The 23,224-nt window shown below is 48.0% G+C and overlaps 1 protein-coding gene across 1 annotated transcript; it reads right to left on the bottom strand.

Annotated features, from left to right (window-relative positions):
* Positions 1-18,731: 18,731 nt before the first annotated feature.
* On the bottom strand, positions 18,732-22,322 carry SOX9 (SRY-box transcription factor 9). Its single transcript, XM_066235819.1, has 3 exons — positions 21,511-22,322; positions 20,381-20,634; positions 18,732-19,827 (listed from the first exon to the last, which is right to left on the bottom strand). Exons 1-3 carry the CDS (start codon positions 21,939-21,941, stop codon positions 18,983-18,985), a joined length of 1,530 nt encoding a protein of 509 aa, XP_066091916.1. The 5' UTR covers positions 21,942-22,322; the 3' UTR covers positions 18,732-18,982.
* Between the last annotated feature and the right edge of the window lie 902 nt (positions 22,323-23,224).

Raw genomic sequence — 23,224 nt, 5'->3', positions numbered from 1 at the left:
TGGGGGTGATAAAGAATTCAGGGTCCCCGCAACTCAGGGTAATAATTCCTTTGGTGAAAAATAAAGCCCAGTGGGCACCTCAGGGGCATTTAACACCCCTTGTGGCACCTGAAGGCACAGAGAGGAGACACCTCCTGCAGCCCAGGAGGTGGCTTGTCACCATGTACAGACTCTGCTGGATCCTTGCTCTTGGACTTCTCAGCCCAAGAACAATGAGAAATAAATGTCTGTTGTTTATAAGCCAGCCAGTCTGTGGCATTTTGTTACAGCAGCCCAGATGGACTGAGACAACTTCCATCAGCAATCCCAATCATGCCACGACAAACCAGAGACAAGGACAAGGATAGGTATCGGGTGGGTGAGGACGCTGAAGTTTCATATTGCCCCAATTACATTTGCAGCAGTGACAAAAACAAAACAAAACAAAAAACAAAAAACAAAACAGAAGAAAAACCTGCTCTGCTCTGGCAGACATTGACTTGCAAATTTGAAAAAAAGTATCTTCACAGCAGACTCCATCTCATGATCAAGGCAGGTATGAAAACGGGCGGTCGGATTGTTGCAACGCAACGTGGAAAGGGCTGGAAAAGAGGTGATGTAAGGTGCTCTGAGGGTGGAGAAGGCTGACCTAGTGTGGGGTGGGGGAGGCTTCTGGAAAGAGATGAGTGACAGGGCTGGGAGGGGCTTGGAGGTGAGTAGGAGTTACTTAGGGGGGGGTGTTCAGGAGGTCAGCGGTGAGAACCCGCCAGGGTACAGCTCAGCCATGGGGAGCAGCGAGAGTGACAAGCAGCAGGGCATTGCTTTCACCTCAGAGCAAAGCAAGCCAAGCAAGGGGAGGCAAGAGACGAAGCTGTTCAGAGCGGCAGAGGCCCGGTCACGGAGGGCTTTCCCGGCTGGGTGTGAGGGATCGGTCTGCATTCCCTGAACAAAGGCACCTTTGAAATACTTTAACACAGAGGGTTAGCATCAGCAGAGTCGTTTCTGAACCGTCAGTCAGTCCTTCAGGCAAAAGGACTGCTTCAAGTTCCAGTTGCCACGAAACGGGAGGACTTCATGAAGGGTCATTAAAGTCTGAGGTGAGTCTTGAAATCCAGGTAGAATTTGAATAGGCAGAGACAGGGAAAAGGTATTCCAGATAGAGGGAGAAATATAAATAAAAGAACAAACAAACACGAAAACACAACGACAACAAAAACTAAAATAAACCCAAGAGATTGAGGGGAAAAGAAGGAGGAGAAGAAAAGAGAGGTGCTTCAATGTGGAGGGCACGGAGAGGGGGTCGAAAGAAGAGTACTGGGAAAATCCAAGTCAATGGTTGAAATGCCTTCAAGGTTATGGAAGGCTCATGGTTCGTTTTTTAGTTGTGTTAGTTCCCTGCCACTTGGCCCGTGATCTCTTCTGAGCAGAAATCAGCCCTGCCCATCTGCTCCTAAGAGTGACACAGGCATTTGCTCTTGGTATTGTTTCTCATGATGCTCAGGGGATGGTGCCTCTTGTCTGAGTTGGTGGCCAGGGTCACAGTGCCAAGGATGAGAGAGTTGCTCTGTGCCCCAATATTTCCTTCTGCTTTACTGCAAGAGGGGTCTGTAGACTGCGATCCATGATGGTGCCCCCAGCTACCGACAAGCATGCCCATTTTGTTACGCCATGGTTTGCCCCAAGTCAGTACACACCTGCATGTAAAGTTCCAGTGATGGACAGAACAGACTGGTAAAAAAAAAAAAAAAGTATGGGTTGGTATGCTGCAGGGCTTACTTGCAGAACTACACCAATAAAATGACTTAGGCTAAAAATAAATAAATAAATAAAAAAGCAAATGGTGGTTATGATGACTGACTTGTAACCCATATATACATATGATCTTTTGCACAATGCTTCCTTCTCATAGCTGGCTGCGTCTGTCTCCCAGTTTGAACATCTTTCTGTCTCCATAGCTTTAGAGAGATTCTAGTTCTTAGACTCAAGGAACCTCTCGAAGCCTTCCTTAATGTAAAGGAGTTTGGACATGAACTTGAATGGCTATTGAGCTGATTTTCCAGCTGACAGGAGATGGTTAATTGTATGCTGTCTGTAGGAGTCTTAAAAATCTGGCCATGTTAACAGTGGCTTGAAATTTACAACTTGAGACCACTGGGGGTGATAAAGAATTCAGGGTCCCCGCAACTCAGGGTAATAATTCCTTTGGTGAAAAATAAAGCCCAGTGGGCAGATCTCAGAGCTCCATAAACAGAGATGATCACAAGTAAATATGGTCCAAGTTTAGCGTCTCTGTTAGTATTATGTTCTTCCCTCCTGGGGTAGCACCTGTTTGTTCAAAAGCATATGCAGTCAGTTGGAAGCAGGACTGACATTTGGGGGTTATGGACTGGCCTGCTGATATACTGTAGGGATAGAGACTGCATTATTTTTAGGAACCAACTATTCTTTGATACAGTATTTTATTCTAACAACTGAAAAGTAAGACAATTATTACAAGTGATAATTTTTTTTATCTCTTGACTACAAGTTGAAATGTAGTATTGACACTCATGCAGGGAAGACACAAAATCTCTCTCTCAGAAGAGTGTGGGAACAAATTCCAGAGTCCATGTAGGATATCCTGTTGAGGGGTAAAGTCTAGTATAAGCTTTGGGAGGGAGGACAGGGTCTGCAGTGGTGTGAGCCTCCACCCAGAAGCTTAGAGTCCTACACGAGGATCTGGTCAGTGGTCCTCTGCTGCCTGCTCCTTGCTTTCTCAGCCTACCTGCCTTTCAGGGTCTTACTTGTTCCTGACTGATGCCCTCTCCCCTGAATACTGGAAAGTGGGGCTAATGAGCCCTATCTGTCTCATGGGATCATCAGCAGGGTCGAGTGAGACAGGTGCTCAGCATGAAGTGCTAAGTAGAGGTTCAATCAATCACAGAGCCCTACTGCTTTTTCTCACACTTACAGGGTGCACGTGTAATGGGTAAGGGAGATTCCTATAGGAGGTGGAGTTCGTGGGTTCTCTGACCGCTTTCCCCACATATCTGCAACTTGTCAATGGTTAACATGATGCATTATATTTATACAGTTAAGAAGAATAGCTTAAGTGCTACAGTAGTAGAGAGATCGAGAGACTTTCGTTGCACTCACAGATAGCAAAGTTGCTCTGGGGACTGCCTCTTCCAGTGAGAATAATGTTTAATGCATTGGCTGGGTCCATAGTATTTAAGGTTTCCCACGCTTGTGGGCTGAGCCAGTCTCATCTATTGTTTACCAACCATGCAGTCTCCTCAACACACATGCACATGCACAATCTACTTGAATTCAGTTGAGCATCCCCCTTCTCTGCCTCCAATGAAAAGACGTAGCCACCTGTAGGGAGTGGATTTGACCGAAGTCCTCAGCAGCTGCCCTACGAAACCCAAGGCCGTGTTGGTGCAGAAGCCCATGCCCTCCTGGCCAAGGGCTAAGTGCAGCAAAGGTGCCCCGCCAAGGGAGTCACACTCCCGGGAGACCTGGCACTCCTGTGGAGGCTGACCTTCGCTGGCTCGTCCCCATGTGGCCTTGCCCAGCAGCCTATGATGCTCTTCTCTCTCCTTTGCTCAGGGTCAGACTTGACTTGTGGTCTCACGGTGCTCCCAACTTTTCCTGCTCCCTCCCTACCCCCCCACCACAGGTATTTCCTCTACTAAAGCCCCAGCACGTTTAATCCTCTCCCAGCATCTGCCTCTCAGAAGACCCAAGCTAATAATACACTTTGGAGTTTTGTGTTCTATTTGTTGTTTGTTTGTTTTTGTGTTCCTATGTGCAACCTCTAGGGTGCCAGGTGGCAAGGTCCTTGCTGGCTTCTCCCTCTGAGGAGGTAGGAAAATCCCAGGATTCCCTGCGCGGCCTCCCTTGGCACCAAATCCCGAGGTGCCCTGATTTCTCCCGTAAAGGGCCCCAGAGCGGCTGCAGGCTTGGCAAGGAGATTCACTGGCTCCTTGGAGAGGAAATACCTTTTGCTTCTCTGATGACAGAACTAGACTAGCCGTTGTCTGGAAAGGGGGTTACAAGCCTGCTCAGTTACTTCTGAGCTTGGACAGACGAACAGATGGGAGCTCATCAACCAAGTGGAGATTGTAGAACCCATCTCATAAGCCTGCCATGAAAATTAAGACAATTTTATACTCTCCCTCACTAACCTGCTCACATTTTTATACTCTCCCTCACTAACCTGTATCAACAGTTACACAGGGATGGGCAACAGCAGTAGGCTTACAGTCGTGCATAAGTAAAACACAGTTTTTCCTTGTATTATCATTGATTAATTATTGCATTATTTCCCACACAACCAACCATAAACCTACCTTTGCCCTACCCTGTATTTAGTAGTGTAAGTCAGTGTTTTGAAATGTATGAGTTAAAATTTTAATAATATGTATGTGTTATTACAGGTTCACCTCTGAAAGTTAGATGGAATATCGGTACAAGGACTCTTGAAGTCAGAAATGCTCATTCATTCTTTCCGTTGTTCACAGGCGTATGAATATGTATTCATGTGTGTGTGTATAAATATGGTCTCACTGCCGTGCTAGGTCTGCTGAGGAGCACAGAGGCTCATCAGCTAGAGACCCTGTCTTTAAGAAAAGTGCAGGCAGAAGGAAGAGAAACACATAGGGACCACACTACAGGGTAAGTGGACAGACGAGATTTGGTATCAGAACACATATTTATTTGATTACTTTTAGGATGCACATTCTGCCTTTTGATCAGTGGCATCTTAGATTTTCCCAACGATAACGGTCCTGAGAGGCAGGAAAGATTCTTCAGCTGGAGTGTGAGTACAGAGGTCGGCATGGCCCACAAAGGCTGTTATGGAAGCCTGAAAGAGAAGTAGTAAAGAGAAATGGGGGTCCATTTGCTGGCTCCATACAATGTGTCAGGCACGATCTCTATGCTTTTTGAAATGACCTTGGAAGTTAATTGGGAAAATGTAATGAGTTGACGGTCTTCCACTCTCCGGCCTCAGTCATTCCCCTGAGTCCCTCTTCAAGCTTTGGGCCGAGCATGCCCCGACTCCCACCCACATGGCTGTGCCATGTATGAAATATGGTCAGTGGTTGTCCATTTTGGTTGCTCGGTTTTCAGGTGTTTGTGTGGCTTCTGTGTTATCCCCACCGGTCTGACTTCACAAGACATCTGGAGGTGACCTTAGTTCTTTAGAATTTGTACTGATGAGACCCAAGGCCTGGGCCCTACTTATAACAGCTCCTAAGTTCACTCACCACTGGAAAACAAACAAACACAAACAAACAAAACCAAAAACAAAATACACAAATAAGCAAATAAAAAAAAAACCCCACCCCAAACTATAGATGCTATAGCTTTGGATTTAAGACTTACATTTCAGGAGGTTTTCAAATTGGAAGTTGTCCTTTATCATAAAGCACAGTCCCATTTGTATCCAGGCCCAAGGTCAGGGCTGGCCAGACTTCAGCTTCCTGATAATGAGTTCAGTGATCGGCGAAGCAGGTACCAGTAAGGAGACAGAGGACAATTTAGGCAGAGAGATAATTAAGGAATGTTACTCATTCTACAAGAAGCTATTAAATATCTTCCCTCCCTCCCTCCCTCCCTCCCTCCCTCCCTCCCTCCCTCCCTCCCTCCCTTCCTTCCTTCCTTCCTTCCTTCCTTTCTTCCTTCCTTCCTTCCTTCTGTTGTTCCTTTCTTTCAATGATATTGAGGTCTCACTATGTGCCAGTTCCTCTGTGATGCATGAAATTTGCTAAGTGCTATGGATGACACCTAAAAAAAAAAAAAAAAAAAAAAGAGTAAAGCACAACCCTAGTCATCAAAAAGCTATTTCTGTAAAAGAGATGACCCCATTTAAAACAAGCTGGGAAATAAGGTCCAAGCAAAATACAAGTAAATGCCTGGGAGTTATCTAGGTAGCACGGGAAACGGCAGAGGCTCCCCCAGCTCTGGAGTGACTCACTCTAGGTCTTTGAAGGAGATGATTCAAGTCTTCAAAGTTGTAATAAGGAGAGTTAGTAAGAGTATGTCCCAGACCAAGAATCCTGTGAGCATAGACGCACAGTAGTGGTCTTCAACCAGGGCATTTTGCGCCCCCCCCCCCCAATGTCTAGAGACACTTTGGGGTTGTCACAGCTGGAGAGGGATGCTACTGACACTGAGTGTTTAGAGGCCAAGGATGCTGCTAAGCACCCTCTAATAAGTGCACAGGACAGCCTCCCTTTCCACAGAACACCAGTAGTGCTAAGGCTGAGAAACCCAGCCACGTGATGGTCGGCACATAAATTATCCCGAGAGAAGACTGGAGATGGGCCCATGGCGGAGGGGTGGAGAGCAGGCCTGGAAAAAGAACCCGGAGTTTTGCTTGGCTCAGAGTGGTGTTTTGGATTCTGTGCTATAGGCTCGGAACAATCCAGAAGCAAGAAAATTGGAGCTCCAAAAACCGCTGGCGACAGAAGAAGGAAGGAAAGATCTGCACCCACCTCAGCAGCGTGAGCTGCGACAGCTCCTTCTAGGTGGGCGACAATGGAGAGACAGGACGGACAGAGAACGATGGCACCTGGAGACGTACTCCTGCTACATTATGAAGAAAAAAAGGGTCATAAAAAGTCCAGTTTGGGTTCTTCAATGTGACATTTCCCTAAAGATGGAGCTTTTTGTCCCTGAGGCCTTAGGGACTTTGGCTGGCTTTTATAATGCCATTCTCGTTAGGAACGACACTATTTTTGTTCCATATTAAGGGGACGTTTGCTCTTTTAATAAGTTTCTAACTTTTCTGAAGCGTGATGGGGCCATTTCTATTAGGTTTTCTAGACTCGAGTGAATTAGCACTGCGGGCTTTAACCACTAAGCCTGTTTTACTTTTTTTTTTTTCCAGTGGGAAACTTGAAGGAAAAACAAAAACCAAACAGAATGTTCTCCCAGGAAGGAAACCTGCCGTTTCGCGGGAAGGGTTTGGCCTTGTGTCGGATGCGCTGGCCACCACACGCTGTCCCCGTGAAGACTGAGAGGACGCTGCCTCCGCTCCCCACAGCTGCCTCTCGGTTAGGTCTCCAGAGGGCTGACGGGCGGGTCGTGTTCACGTCTGGTTCCGGTTCTGCACTGTCCTCGAGGACTTTGTGGTGGCCTGGCCTGGAATGTGTGTGCACGCGTGCATGTGTATGCTTTGCTTCTGGGAACTGGGAGAAGGGCAGGAGAGAAATAGATGGGCCCCCTGAGATTCCCCTTGGCCTGGAAAATGAAAGGCGGAGAAAATCGTAATAAAAAACGGAAACAGCTGTAGCAGGACAACAGCAGCTTGTGGGGTGGGTCCGGGCCTGAGGGGGGTTGCTATCTGCTCCTAGGCCGGTGGGTATCTCCCTCAGGGTGGACGGCGCCCACTCCGTGGGTCATCAGATCTACCCTTTACCCTTGCTCCCTTCACCACTCTCCGAGCCAGACTGTGCAATGGAGACTGAATTCTTTCAATGTTAGAGAAGATTTGCACACAGGCCACACACACACACACACACACACACACACACACACACACACCTGCTGCCGGGAGTTCACTGTCTGTGCCTTGTGGCGGTTCTTTCTTCAGTCTCATGTACAGTCTCTGAACTTTGTTTAATCTGGTGTTTGTCGAGGTCTGGGTACAAAAGTCCACAGCAGGTTAGCACACCTCACAATTGTTTCTGTCGACAACTGACCAGGGTGACACACTGAATGGAGAGAAGACATTTATTTAGTCCTGTTCATGGCTCCCTTTCAAAAGCTATAGGACTCTTCCTCTAGCGGGGCTTTTGGGGCTGAGGAACTCTGAGAAACCCAGTGTGGCCATGTGGGGGAAGAGTGTGGATTTCATAGCAGTATACACAGAGTTTCTAGGAAAGTAAGGAATTTGTCACCCTTCCCCGCACTGTCAAAAATGAATGGTGATTGGCCCTGGCCGGTTGGCTCAGTGGTAGAGCGTCGGCCTGGCGTGCAGAAGTCCCGGGTTCAATTCCCGGCCAGGGCACACAGGAGAAGCGCCCATCTGCTTCTCCACCCCTACCCCTCTCCTTCCTCTCTGTCTCTCTCTTCCCCTCCCGCAGCGAGGCTCCATTGGAGCAAAGATGGCCTGGGCACTGGGGATGGCTCCTTGGCCTCTGCCCCAGGCGCTAGAGTGGCTCTGGTCGCAACAGAGTGACGCCCCGGAGGGGCAGAGCATTGCCCCCTGGTGGGCACAGCGTCGCCCCCTGGTGGGCGTGCCTGGTGAATCCCGGTCGGGCGCATGTGGGGAGTCTGTCTCTCCCCGTTTCCAGCTTCAGAAAAATACAAAAAAAAAGAAAAAAGAAAAAAAAAGGATGGTGATTATGGTTTCAGTTGCCTCACTAAAGCTGTGATAGAGCACCATCTTGCAATGTGGGATCATCTAATGCTCTTCAAATGGAAGATGGCACTATAAATCAGAATATCAATCTTTTTTTTGGGGGGGTTAATCTATTTATTTATTAAGTAATCTTGTATTTTTCACGGGGATTTTGAAAGTAATATACACTCAGATGATGAATATTAGGAGCTAGTAAATTCCTGACCATCAGTTCTTTATTCGCTTAATTCTTTTGACTATATTTAACCCAGAAACATAGCTCTCCATAATGTGTTAATATTACTTGCTGAATGTGGGTCTCTCCCTACTAGGTGTGGGGTCTGTCTGCACCACTAGTTTCCAGCATTGAGCCTGTCAGCTGGTGGATGAGGAAGAAACATTTGTTGTCTTGATGACTATGACCTCTTGAGCAATGTGGCCGAACTGAGCAGAGCAAGACAGTTCTTTCCACACTAAATGCCCATGAGGACCATTTTGATTAATAGCTATGGGTGCTGGCCTCTAGCTGGACAGCTGAGTTTCATTTTATCTCGTGTCCATTGATCAGCTACTGCTCATGGCTGATTTCTATACTCCGTTGGCTCAAATTACTTTTCTGCCATCTTAATTTTGTTGTCTGGCATGAGGTGCAGGCTTGATTCCAACAGTTAACCACTGCATTACGGCTGAACCGAAACGAGCAGCTAACACAGAGAAACCTGGAGGCCAAAGCATCTCGGTGAGTGTAGGGGATAGAGGAGTGGGAGCATCAGGGAGATTTAAAAATGCCATGTTTTTTTTTTTTTTCAAATCCTAGGAAACAGCTGCAGGTGGAGAATAGGATAGGATGCATTTCAAGAATTCTCCATGGAGGCAGGGGTTCAGACAGGGGCCAGCTGGGTGATGAAATCGACACAGAGGTCAGATGTGTGCTCATGTTCAAGTGAAGGCTTCAGAAATTTCAAGGACTTTCAAAATTGGCTCTGGAGAGAGGCAGATCCGCTGACTGAGGAACCGGGGGCTAATTAATGCACGACCACTCAGAGGCTGGAGCCTGCAGCATCAGGGAAAGTGGGGCTCCAGACTTCTTCCTTTATCTGTTTTGGGAAACCCTACAAGAAAAGTGCGCCTTTTGTTCTAAGCTTACAGAGATAAAGAACAGTCAGAATAGGAGCAAATCTTACCCTTTTTAGGGGTTTTAAGTTATAAAGTATGAAAGCCTCCCAAATGTCATCTTTCTGAGGTTCTTTATCTGCATAGATGTGGGTCAGCACTCCACGGGTCAGGGAATTTAGGGTAATTTGAATAAGCACCACCTAGAAGTTCAGATGTTTATTTGGGCTCTAACACTTCCCTCCATTATCCTGACTTCCTCCACCTCCCAAGCTGCCCGTAAAGAGCTGAGAGTCTCATATTAGACTAACTCCTGGATTCCCAGCCCTCTTTGTCTCCAGCTGGACCTGGGGGACCAGCACAATCGGCTTCCTCGCAGGGCTTGGCATGCCCTGTACGGGTCTAGCTGGATTCATACAGTGCCGAGACAGCTGCAAAAATGAAAAGTCCTAAGAAAAATGGATATCCAAACTCTTCTCATCCAAAGAAAGGAAATAAACATCTGGGTTCCAGAGGAGTGTAGGGGGTCGTCAGATCTGATGTCACATTAATTCTGTAATGCAAAACACTCTGCAAGGGAATTGCATGAGGGGCATGGAGGAAGAGGGGTCATTGGACATGCAAATGAAAAGCATGGGATACCATTTCACACTCGCAGAAATAGGTGTAGAATTTTGAAAACCTGATAACAAACGTTAGGATTGATGTCGAGACAGTGGAACTCACCTTCATAGCTTGTGGGAGTCTAACGTGATGTATGTGTGCCCTTTGCAAAATGGCTTGGAAGTTTCCTGCAAGGTTGAACATTTATCTGTTTAATGACCCAGCAGTAATATTTCTAGGTATTTGCCCAAGAGAGATATGTATCAGTTTAATTCACAAGAATCTCAAACTAGGGGAAAAAAATCCAAATGTCCATCAGCAGGAAAATGGATGAATAATGTTGTATATTTATACGAGGAAATAATACTCAGCAAAAGAAAATAATAAACTACTGACAGAGCAACGCAACATTGATGGTTTTGTGGAAGTTATGTTGAGTAATAAGAGCCAGATATAAATACTGGGTGATTCCATTTATATGAAGTTTCAGAGCTGGCAATCTAATGTGTGGTGACAGGAATCAGACCAGTGGCTGTATGTGGGGAGATAGGGATTAACTGAAAGAGGAAATAAGGGAACATTCTGGGGTGACGGTCCTGTTCTGTGCTTTGATTGGTGTGGTGGGTGCTCCGACGTACACATTTGTCAAAAATTATAGAGTTATATACTTAAGATCTATGCATTTCACTGCATGTAAGATTTTTACACTTTTATTTTTGCTTCTATAAAATAAAGAAGGGGCAGAGTCAGAAACGGGTAGGGAAATGTGGAAGGAGGCCTTCTGGCATCCTCTCTTCCCTGGGGAGATGTGCTGGTGCCATCCACTTACTCTGAGTTTAGCCATTGGGGCTTGAAAGGAGGTTACTCACAAGACTTTGAAGTGTGTTCTTAGCCATTGAGAAACACAGATAATTGGTGCCGGACTCCAGAGTCCAGGGAACTTGGGTGAGGTGTGAGGAGTGGTGGCTTCTCCTGGGTAAGCCATGTGTTTCCACCCACGGTGGTTGTCGGGGAGAGAGAGCAAGCCTTGGGTCCTGTTGCGCAGACTCACCGGCAGGGGCCAGACCTCCCAGGGAGAGCCCGGTGGTGTGCTGCGCATGCTCAGCCATGGGGCAAGAGTTGCCGGTCCGGAGAGGAGCATCTCTGAGTCAAGACAGACGCGCAATTGAGGAGTCATGGCAGTGCCCCAGGGGTAAAATGTCAGCTCTCACAAGTGCCTGCCTCACCAGGAATACCCACTTCATCCGTGGAGCAGGACCCAACAGTGAGACGTCATCGAGATCAATGTCCTTTTCATTTGCTTCTCCTCTCCTCCCCTGCTTGTCCCACTTCCTTCCACTCTGTTGGGCAGACAGGAGACAGCAGCTAGCCAGTGGGAGAGGGGTCACTAGGGGCCCGCAGAGAAAAGTAGGACAACCCTGCTTGCCCCTGCACATTTCTGTCCTGTAGCAGTTCTGAGCTAAGGATGGGAGAAGGATTAATATAGGGCAGTGCAGGTATATCCTAGGATGGGACATTTCAATTCCATAAATGAAACTTTAAAAAAATTCTATAACTACAATACATAACCAGACAACTTCTTATTTCCTGGAGATGTAGGGAAATGTCATGTTCTCATTCCCCTAAGGTCCAACCCCACTCCCAGTGATCATACAAGATCAAGGGAACATCCCAGTTCCCGAACAGGATTTACAGAGAAAAGGCAAAAATGAAGTTACGTTCCATCAAAGTCCAGGTGTTACGACTATTTAAAATTATGAACGAATGCACATGCATGTTCCAGTGACTACTCAGCTGTCCCAGCTACATTCCTATGTTCTGCGCCACCTCTCACCCTGTCACAAAAGGCAGAGCGTGGAGGTCCTCCTTGCCTCCACTGTCTTGGTCTCCATCCCACAAGTTCTCAGATTTTGCCACTTCTACCCCCAGAAGCTCATAGCCATCCCCTCTCTCCACCATACTGCACCACCTTGACCTTTGCTCAGGCTTTTTGCTCATCTGCAGTGGACTACAGAAGACACTCCTCAGCCATCTCCCTGTTCCTGCATTGTGATGGCGAAGTCAAAAGTCTGGGTGGGGGTAGGGGGAATAATGCCTTCTTTTTAGCACACAACTACTCTTGTCATTTCCCTGGTTACAATCTTTCTAAAGCTTGCCTTTTTTCACCCCGGCTTATCTCTCCACTAATTCTCTGCCATTTACCTACCCAGATCCAACCCTAGGCACCCTGAACCACTGTCTCAGTAGCCCGAACTATGAACCTGCTTCACATCCCCATGTTCTTGCCTAGTCCCTTCTCGGTTCTAACCACGTGATCTAGGATGGTCCACTAAGGTCCCTTGGAGGTAATGACCTTTAAGCTAAGACCTGAAAGATGGAGAGGAGACAATAGGGGCAATTCTGATAGAAGGTCAAAAAAGTAGGAAGTGTAAAGGCCCTTAAGTAGCAAAGATCTTGACAGATTTGAGAATGGAAAAGACACCAATGGGGTGAAGGGCATGGGGAATAAGATGGTTAATGGCAAGAGACAGAAATAGGCAGAGGCTAGACTGTGTAGGGAAAGGGTCAGCAAACCTATTCTGTAATGGCCAGCTGTAAATATTTTGGCATTTGCAGGTCACAATCTCTGTTCCACCTACCCAATTCTGGCATCTTAGCAGGAAAGCAGCATACATGACGAGTAAGCTAATGGGCATGACTGTATTCCATTAAAAATTTATTTGCAACCATGTTGGTGGGCCAGAACCAGTGTGCAGGTTAGGGTTTGCAAACCCCTAGAGTAGGGCATAGTAGCTTATGGTAAAGAATTTGGATTATATTTCAAGTGAATAGGTGGCCATTAAAAAGTTTTGCATAGAGTCGTGGGGAGAGTCCTCTGGTCAGATTTTGCTTTAAAAAGATTCCTTGTAACATAAGGTGTTGTTTTTTTTTCCTTCCTCATTATGAACTCTTTTTCATATTGTTTTTGGAAAACTGAGGACTTAGGTGGGTTGGAGTGTGAGTGGGCAGCAGACAGTGGGGCGGGGGATTCGGTGGTAGTTGTCTCTGCTCTGTGCTAGTTCATGTGACCTCAGGTTAATTGCTTAATCTCTCTGGGACTCAGTTTTCTTCTTACGAAAACTGTAATAGTAACACCTGTCTCTAAGGTTTATTAAGTGAATTAAATGAGATCATATGTGTGTGTGTGTGTGTGTGTGTGTGTGTATATATACACACACATATATATAAAACATCTGTCCCAGTGCCTGGCAAAATGAGGACTCAGTGATGTCAATCCTTTTTTCTCTCCTTCCATTGAGCCTCTATATGTCATGCTTTAGTCAGACAGAGGTAAATGTAAAACTCAGTAATTAAGGTAAAAAAAAAAAGTCCATTGTACAATTACATGCTAGGTGAGAAATTTTTCACCATAACGTAACTAGGTTATTTGGCTACTACAATAATGTATACAATTTCCATTTTAATTTATAGAAGCATAATTTCTGACCACACATGGGATGTATCTATTTGAATTCCATATTAGTCAAACCAAAATTGGCATTCTGGAAAGAATTCTGGATATGCTAACTTGAGAGGAATGCTAAGGAGTAAAGTGCAGAAAAGAATGGCAAGTTATGGAAGGGTTTGGGAACCGTATCAGAAGTGAAATGTACTGGGAATGTTTTGTGTGGGGGTAGAAAAAGCTAAAAGAAAACTTGAAAAGTTTAGGTCAACTAGGTCAGGGTAAATTTCATGTCACTGAAAAATAGATGAAAGTTAGGAGAGAAAAAAAAAGTCAGAAAGTTCTCCCCCAAATCATTCCCCAAACCATCAACTACCTTGTCCCCTCTGTCAGGCTCTAATAGGCCACCATCATCTCTCACCTAGGTGGCTGCACTAGCTTCCCAACTGGCCCTAAACAGTTGCATTATTTTCATAGCACATGAACAAGAAAATATTGGAGGACTAGTTGTTTTTCCTGCCTTCTCTAAAATGTGAGCCATGTGAAAATCGGGGGACGATGTCTATCTTACTCACTGCTGAGTCCCGACCCACAGGAGATGCTCTGTGGGGAGAATGAACAGTAGAAATCTTCTAAAAGTGGAATATAACAACACGAAGTCATGATAATTAGACTGAGTTCAGTATCAAACCCTGACATTTCAAGGGACATGTCTAAGAGCAGCTCCAAGGTAATATACATATTACTCAAATTTTGCCTGGTTGTTTTGAACAAATGCAAGTCTGACATTGCCTGGACTGTGTTGTATTGGGTCTACAAATAATTCTTCAGATATCCAGAGTGAAAGAGTTCTAGTCTGTGGATGATGGAAAAGGATCAGCCCAGCTCGGGCCCTAGGCAATGGCAAGGCAGGGATGGCCTGGGAAAGCAAAAAAAGCGATGAGTAGGAAGAGGAAGCGAAGAAACAAGGTAGAAGTCACTAATATTTCTTGGGGGCTTAACTTCATCGAATCTCTATTATGCCCAGACCCCAGGAGATACTATCTTTTGAGAAATGAAAATCATTTGCATCTCAGAGGGTTGAGCAAAGTGTGTAAAAACAAGTGGAAGAATGTCACAGTGGAGACTCCCGATAAGGCATCCATGACTTTGCCATTGGGTCCATGGAGATGAAGAAAGGTTGGTATTTATTGAACAGCTACTAAGTGCCAGGATTATTGAGAATAGAAGGAAAAGCATCTTGATGGCTGCCTCTGGTGTCATGATTTACTGTCCAACAGCTATGGTCGTGGGCAGACACAAGTTTTGTGGGGACCTACAATGCATCAGTTTTTTTTTGGGGGGGTGCTTCAAGAAGAAGAATATACATTTAAAAAATATGAAATTAAATGCAAGGCAGGTGACGAGTCCTGAAGCTTAAGCACCTTCATTGTCATAGTAAGTCCATCTCCGACTAGAGCACTAGTCACCACTTAATTTAAAAAGTGTCACAGTGGTGTCTCAAAAATGTTCCTTTTGGAAATGAAGGGAAGGGAAGGGATGGGATCGATCCAAACACACTTCTCACTTGAATTCATCAGTGTCATTTTAATATTAGCTGAAAAGATTGGTTCTGGGTGACTTTGTTAAATTCCCTTTTGTTAACAATTCCATTTTTATTAAAATTGTTTTTAAAAAGTTGTATTTCAAGTGCAAATAAACAAATAACCCTGGACCTTAATACAAGTTTTGTTTTGTTTTGTTTTTTGGTCTGGAGGACTCTTTGCTAGGTTTCCAATAAATGTCTTGTTGTCGAGGTGATAAGCCCTGCATTTCTGGATTTACACAAAACATTCCTCTAAAATACTTTATAATCTGGAGATATTGAGCTTTGACTAGATCTGGTGGAAGGGGGTGAGGGGATTTGAAGGCGCTCGCTCTCGGCACCCGGGTGCCTCTTGTATGTCCCTGTGCATAACACCATCTGGGGAACGTGTGACAACGCCAGACATGTTCCCTTCATTCTAACGCTGGAGGAATCCTGTGCAAACAAGGAGATTCAGAGGCAGTCAACCCTCAGACTGCTCCTTGCCAAAAAACTGCTCTAGTAACAACCTGGCTACATGAGGGAGAGATTAGAAACATGCTTAACAAAGGGGGAAACTGAGGCACGGGAAAGTAAGCAGCTTATTCGAGGTCACCTTGCAAGGTTATGTCTCAATAGCACATTCTGGCTCTCAGAAGGTCTGCCAGTGGCCACATCCTCAGGAAAAGGGCATGTTTCTAGAAGGAGAGAGCATAATTGCACAAACACTGTAGATGCGGCAGGGAAAGGGCTGATCAGGATGGGACAAAGGGGTTTGGGGGGGATAAGGATTCAACAGAGATTGTTTTTAAAAAAAGACTTTGTGAGTATTGGCAAGGGGAAAAAACAAAATTTTTTTGTAAGAATGGAGGGTAGACTCTGAGCCTTAGCGAGTGGGACATTTGGACACCAACTAACAACAGAATTTGCTGCTTGGGGTGGGGGCGGGGCAGGGGAGGTACTTGTGCAGCACCCAGCTGATCACAGACCCTCAATCAATGTTTGTTGAAGGAATTTGCCAAGGAGGCCGAGTACTCATGTTGCCTCCATTTGATAACTACCATTTTCCTGGTTGCCATGATCCTGGGGTGGGATGCAAGCCAGGAATGCAATAAGCAAAAACAGACCGCGTGAGGTAATAGCAGAGAGTTTGGTGGTGCTTAAGGCTGTCAGAGACACAGGCCCAGCAGTCAGATCAGCCTGAGGTTGGAGAGGAGACCTGCCTCCGGAGAGATACTTCCCCAATCAGCTGGGGTGGGGGTGGGGCGGCTCCGTGTGGGGGTGGGAGGGAAGGAGTGATTTCATCTGTTTAATGAAAAATGACCTGAACGTTTCTCTGATCCTGGAAACTCCCATCTAACCAGGGCCAAGGAAAACAGGATTAGTGCTTATTGCTTCTATGATGGCTTTGCATCTTCTCGGAATGGATCTGGAGGGAACAGGAAGACACTCTCATTCCGTGGTCCCTGCAGATACACTCTGAATTATCTGATGGGTGAATAGGCCAGACTTCCCTGTGGTCCCCTCCTGACACTCTGTTTTACTTTGGTTTCCTTCACCTTTTAAATGGACACCCCATGATAAGGTATGTGTTCATAATAACAAAAAGTTTGCTCTACTGAATTCTGACAAGTCAGTCACCCCCTCTGGCATTCTGTCTTCTGACAAGCTGATTTCAGGTCTAATATGCCCTTCTGACTTCCACAAGGGAATAGCTTCTGCCCTAAACCACAACAAACATTGCCTGAGCGGGCAACTGCTGACATGTAATTCTCTTTGTGCCCTAATGGGGTGGCACTTGACAAGATTTCTCTGTGTTGATTTTTGAGGACACAGTCTTCCCAGTGCCCGATGTTAGGATTGCCAAAAGCTCATGTAAGAAAAAAGGAAACCTCCTTTTTGTGCCCAAATTCTTCCAATCATCCTTTGAACAAGAGAATGGGGTAAGTAAGTTCATGGGGCAGTTTTCTTTTTAATGCAACGTATATTTATTGTAAACAATAATATACAAAAAAAAAAAAAAAAGAAAAGGTAAGTTTCACAGAGAGAACATAAGGTTTGGAGGAGGGGAAAACAAGGAAACAACAAAACACAAACACAAAGCAAACCTTACCTAAAGACAAAATATGATTTAAATGCCAGTTTTTTTTTAAGTTACAGAAATATTTTTAAAAGATCTGCTTTTATACAGAAATTGAAAGATGCCATATTATAAGAGTGCTTTAAGATTTTATTCTACTGACTTCTAAAACTGTTAATATATCTTTTTTTTTAAATAAAAAAAGTTTGCTGTCTTTTTTAAAAAGCAATCCTCAGACTCTCCAGCCACAGAAATAATGAAGAATTAGGTCTGTCCGTGGGCTGATCCCCCCATCCTCCCTCTCCATGAGAACACGCAGGGGGACTACTGATGACATGCGTTTGCACCGTCTTGTGTCACAACACACACACACAACTCAGGCAGCCCAAAGATCTGTGGCAGAAAACACTGCAAATGACTCAGTGATTCACTACATTTGAAACCTCTCATTTGTACAAAAAGAGAAACAAGCTTCCAGTTTGTTTTCAACAAAAACAATGAAGGAAAAAAAAGGACGGACAAAAAGGCATTTATACACATCTAGGACAAGGCATCCAAAGAAACTTGCTTTTAATAATAAAAAAAAGGATTAAAGAGATAAATAAAAAGAAAAAAAACTGGTTACAGTTAAGAACATAATTTAACAACAGCTGACCGTACCCTTTGAAGAAGGCTCCAACAACTATTTTAAAGAAGGTAAGTTTTTAAAATTAAAAAAAAATTTTTTTTGTTTTTTTTTTAATTAAAACCTCTCCTTACAAAATAAATAACTTTAGCACGTGGAATGTCTTGAAGGTGAACTGCTGACGATCAGAGAGGCACAGGTGACAGTGTGAGAGGACACCAGCGTCTGTGTCCCACACGGGGCCTGGCAGGCAACCAGGGGGCAGTGCTGGGGCACCGACCTGCTGCTGAAATGTCCCCAAATTAAATTTCCTCTCCTGCCTTTTGCTTCTTGCTTAAGACGTCAATGAACAAGCAAATGCAGGAGGAAATAAATGCACTGAAAGAAAGCCCAAGAATTTTTCAGCAGCACGGTTTTAAGGCTCAAGGTGTTTTTCTCTTGTTTAAAAAATATATATGGGATAAAGCTTACCAAATGGTTCTCTAGACTAATAACTTGTGTGTGTATGTCTGTACTTGCAAAATAAGGCCTTTATTTTTCTAAGGCAAAGCCTCCTTGAATCAGAAAGCCTGAGGCATTAAGCAAAGCTAACCCCCCAAAACTCATCACATAATACAAATCTGTGGGGGCTATTTTAATGTTAATACAACAACACACTTTTTTTTTTTGTAAGAGAAAAATCTGTACAAAAATACTCTGGTTGCAAGAAAAGCTAGGGCACACTGTTCAACTAGTTTAGCTGTTGGAAAAATAAGAGCATTTAATTTTTTTATCTAAAAATATGTATAAATCCCCTCAAAATGGTAATGAATCATACACAGTACATACTAAAAATATTTAAAATAGAGAATATTCCTCACAGAGGACTTCTTTTTCTTTAATTACTGCTAAAAAATAATTACAAAGTCCAAACAGGCAGAGAGATTGAGCAAATTGGTCACACGATTCTCCGTCACCCTCCATGCTTGCTTTGAAGAAGGTTTTCCAGTCCAGTCTCTTGTGGAGTTTCCGCTGGTCCATCTAGCCCAGAGTGGCCTGGCCACTGACTCGCAACCAGGTGGTCATGCATTTGGATGGTTAATGTTTGTCTTGGAATCTGGGTACGAGTTGGAGTTGCCTTTAGCTTAAATGTCTTTATGGAATAAGAAAAAAAAAATGTCCAATGGAAATTCTGGTGGTTTATTTCTTTCTTCGGTTATTTTTATGATCATCAGGCCAATCATCACCCTTTGTCTAAGGTCTCCTCAAGGTCTGGTGAGCTGTGTGTAGACGGGTTGTTCCCAGTGCTGGGGGCTGTGGGTCTGCGGGATGGAAGGGACCCCGGAGGTGTCAGCGATGGGGGTGTACATAGGCCGCTGCGCTGGGTTCATGTAGGTGAAGGTGGAGTAGAGGCCGGAGCCCTGGCCGGCCGCGTGGCTGTAGTAGGAGCCGGAGTTCTGGTGGTCTGTGTAGTCGTACTGCGAGCGCGTGATGGGCGGGTAGGAGGGGCTGTAGTGCGGAAGGTTGAAGGGGCTGTAGGCGATCTGCTGCGCCGGCGAGTGCTGCTGCTGCTCGCTGTAGTGGCTGGGGCTCAGCTGCTCGGTCTTGATGTGTGTTCGCTGGGACTGGCCTGGCTCGCTGCTCAGCGTGGTGAGCGTATGCGCCTGTTGCTGCTGGGGCGCCGGCGGCTGCTGCTGGGGCGCTGGCGGCTGCTGCTGCGGGGGCGCCTGCGGGGCCTGCGGGGCCTGCGGGGGCTGCTGCGGGGGTGGCGGCGCCTGCTGTTTGGACATCCACACGTGGCCCGCGCCTGCCGGGGTCGCTGCTGTGCTGCTGATGCCGTAGCTGCCGGTGTAGGTGACCTGGCCGTGTGTGGCCGGCACCCCCGGGTGGCCGTTGGGTGGCAGGTACTGGTCAAATTCGTTGACGTCGAAGGTCTCGATGTTGGAGATGACATCGCTGCTTAGCTCGCCTATGTCCACGTCGCGGAAGTCGATGGGGGGCTGTCTGCCCCCCTCTGGCAGGGGGCGCCCCTCTCGTTTCAGGTCAGCCTTGCCCGGCTGTACGTCAGTTTTGGGAGTGGTAGGTGGCGTCGGTGGGCCCTGGGATTGCCCTGCAAATGATAAAAGAGAAAGAAACACAGGAAAATCAACAAGGGCTATGAAAAAGCCCTAGTCTTAGGAACCCTGCTGGGACCCTCCCTCCCTGATACAAGGTCATAGGGTCCCACATGTGCACAGGAGGTGAGACCCCGAGTGAGATTAACTTGCTAGTATACACTTTTATCAGGAGGAGGTCTTCGGACCCTCGACCAAATGCTACTTGTATTAGAGTCCTGTATGTGCTTTTGGGGAGGGGGGGCAAAACAAAGAAGGGAGACTTCCTGTAAAGCTGCAAAGGCGTTTTACCTCGAAATAAAAATCAATCCACTAGGATGCAGGGACTGGGGTGTGTGTGCCTGTGCGCTCAGGGGTTTCGTGGGGACCCTGGGCAGGGAGGGGAGGAGGAGAAGGTGGTGTGTCCTTTCCTGGGGAATGCAAAGTCCCCAAGCAGAATCTAATAGATAGAGGTCTGGGGCGGGGGTGGGGGGGTGCAGGGTGTGTGAGGGGGTGGGGTGGGTTGCCAGGTGGGACGGTGGCTAGGCTGGGCGTCTCGTGGGGACTTACCCGAGTGCTCGCCTGGGGAGTGCACCTCGCTCATGCCAGAGGAGGAGTGCGGGGAGTCCGCTTGCAGCGCCTTGAAGATGGCGTTGGGAGAGATGTGCGTCTGCTCCGTGGCCTCCTCCGCCTCTGCCTGGCCGTTCTTCACCGACTTCCTGCGCCGGGGTTGGTACTTGTAATCCGGATGGTCCTTCTTGTGCTGCACGCGCAGCCGCTCCGCCTCTTCCACGAAGGGCCGCTTCTCGCTCTCGTTCAGCAGTCTGCGGAAGGCAGAGGGGGCGCGAAGAGAAAGAGAGAAGGGGTGGTCTGTGAAATTCGCAGAGCTGTCAGGGCGCGGGAGCTGGAGGTGACCCCGACCTTTCTGCTGCTGCGCGCACAACCCCGTCCTCCCTCCTTCCTGCTTTCTAGCCACGGCCGCAGCTCATAACTTTTCTTAAAAAGAAATCTCGGTTTTTTAGTCGGACCGGAGCCGTCGCTCCACGCCCCGCTCTCCCCACTTCACTTCTGTTTTGGAAACCCTGCAGATGAAACTAGCTCTCCGCCGCTCCCGCTCTACATGCCGTTGCTACTGGAGTTATCCCCCCGCCACCCGCTTCCCGTCCCCAAGACCTTTTTAAACATTTTCAAAAAACAATCCAATCTGCAAGGAGCCCCTCCTGCTCACCTCCCAACCCTGCGTCTACCATTTCCAGCAGTCTCCCTCCCTTACCTCCTTCCTGCCATGGGGTTCCTCTAGCCTCGGTCTCTCCCCCCACCCCACCCCACCCCATCCCACCTCCGTGGGTGTAGAGCTACACGAAAGAACGCAGTTCTAGGGAGAGAGAAACAAAGTTCCCTTCCTACCCTAACCCCGTTTGGGATCGAATGTAACAGCAACGGGCGATCAGGCCGGCAGCCCCTCGCACCGTGTGCCTCAAGTCGTCTCCCATCCTCTGGCCACCCCCTCCCCTTTCCTTAGAACAATCCAAGGACTTTGTCAAACTCCGAGCCAAGTTAACTCCGCGTCCCCACCCCCTCCCGCCCTACCCCGCCCGCTCCGGGACTCGCGGTTCCCCCTGCTGGGAGGGGGCGCGCGGAGAGCGGGTCCGGGCCAGCGCCCCCGCCGCCGCCGAGCCCACCTGGCCGCGCGGCCCTACCTCCACAGCTTCCCGAGCGTCTTGCTGAGCTCGGCGTTGTGCAGGTGCGGGTACTGGTCCGCGAGCTTCCTGCGAGCCGCCTGCGCCCACACCATAAAGGCGTTCATGGGCCGCTTGACGTGCGGCTTGTTCTTGCTCGAGCCGTTGACGCGCACCGGCATGGGGACCAGGGTCCAGTCGTAGCCCTTGAGCACCTGGCTGACGGCCTCGCGGATGCACACGGGGAACTTGTCCTCCTCGCTCTCCTTCTTCAGGTCCGGCTCGCCCTTGGGGAACGTGTTCTCCTGGGGCCGCGTGTTCTCGGTGTCGGAGCCGGAGCCCGAAGGGCAGGGCGAGCCCGCCGAGTCCTCGGACATGGTGGGGCTGGGGGCGCCGGACAGGCCCTTCTCCTGCTCTTCGGTCATCTTCATGAAGGGGTCCAGGAGATTCATACGCGGGCCCGGGGCAGGGGGCGAGTGGCCGGGAAAGGCGAGAAGTCGCGGCGGCTCGGGGACTCGAGGCGCAGACTCCTCTCCCCTGGGCTGCCCGAACGCAGAGCGAGCGGCTCCCGGGGAACCTGGCGAGTCACCCTGCGGCGGCGGCGAGCACTTAAAAAGGCGCGGGGTGGCCAGCCCGCAGCTGCCCGCTTCAAATGGGGGAAGGCGAACTGGAAAGAAGGAGTAGGGGAAGAAAGAACTAAGCGGGGCGTCTGCACCCTTCTCTTCTCCTTTTGCAAAGAAAAGTTCCTGGGGTAAAACTGGTAAGTCGTGGCGCCACTGAGGATCCCAGTCAATTTCAAGCTCCGCTCTCCGCTCTCCGACTTCCAGCCCAGCTGCTCTTTAATAAATAACTCCCCCCTCACCTTAGAGCCGTCCCGGCCAATCAGAAGGTCGGCAGGCAGCTGATTGGGTCCGATGGGAGGGGTGGGGGAGAAGGAGGACTGTGGCACAAGGCTGTGACGCGAGGGGAGGGGAGGAGCGGGGTGGGGAGCGCTGCCGCCGGTCAGGAGGCTGGGGGGGGGGGGCGGGAAGGCGGGGGGCCCGGGACGTCCAAATGTGTAAGTTTGCCGTGCTCTCGTAATGTCAGAATTTTAGTGTTGTCCCTGCGCGAATTCGCGCGCGCTCGTGTATCTGTGTGTGTGCGTGCGCTTGTGTGTCTAGACTAGGATCTACCCCCACCCCCAAGCATTTCTTTTCACTGCTTTCTCCGCGGTACGGAGGACTTAGCTGGAGTGTACAGTGTTCGAGAATCAGTCTCTCCATAACGCGCAGCCCAGTCTAGGTGCCTGGAGCCAGCCGCTGCCGAAAGTACTTGGAAATGGTCTTTTGAAACAAATGTTTGGTGACTCAACGCCCGCTGTTCCTCTGTAATAATCCATATAAATAGAGTAACAGGCTCTGGTTTGCTGGTGCGGCGGGTCGGGATTCTGCTGCGCTCTTGCGAAGGGAATCAATGAAAACCAAAGCTAAGTCCCCGCGCGGGCTGGCGGCGGCAGCTGCGTAGCACTGTAGCCCGGCGTGAGCGGATCCGTCCCGCGCCACCTCGACCTTGAACTCTGACAAGCCCTTCTCCAGCACCCCGTCCCACCCTCCGAAGCCCCCACCTTGCGACGCGCCTCCGTGACGGGGCAGCTGCCTTGACGGTCGGCTCTTCCTGTCCCCGGCCGAGTCAGATCGTCAGCAGAGTTGCCCCTGGAAAGAGTGTGCGAACTGTTCGGCTTTGAGAGATCGAACTT

The sequence above is a fragment of the Saccopteryx bilineata genome, chromosome 6, assembly GCF_036850765.1.
Source record: "Saccopteryx bilineata isolate mSacBil1 chromosome 6, mSacBil1_pri_phased_curated, whole genome shotgun sequence".
In the NCBI taxonomy this organism is placed as follows: domain Eukaryota; kingdom Metazoa; phylum Chordata; class Mammalia; order Chiroptera; family Emballonuridae; genus Saccopteryx; species Saccopteryx bilineata.
The sequence above is the reverse complement of the archived record's forward strand: the minus strand, read 5'-3'. Positions and strand labels throughout refer to the sequence as shown.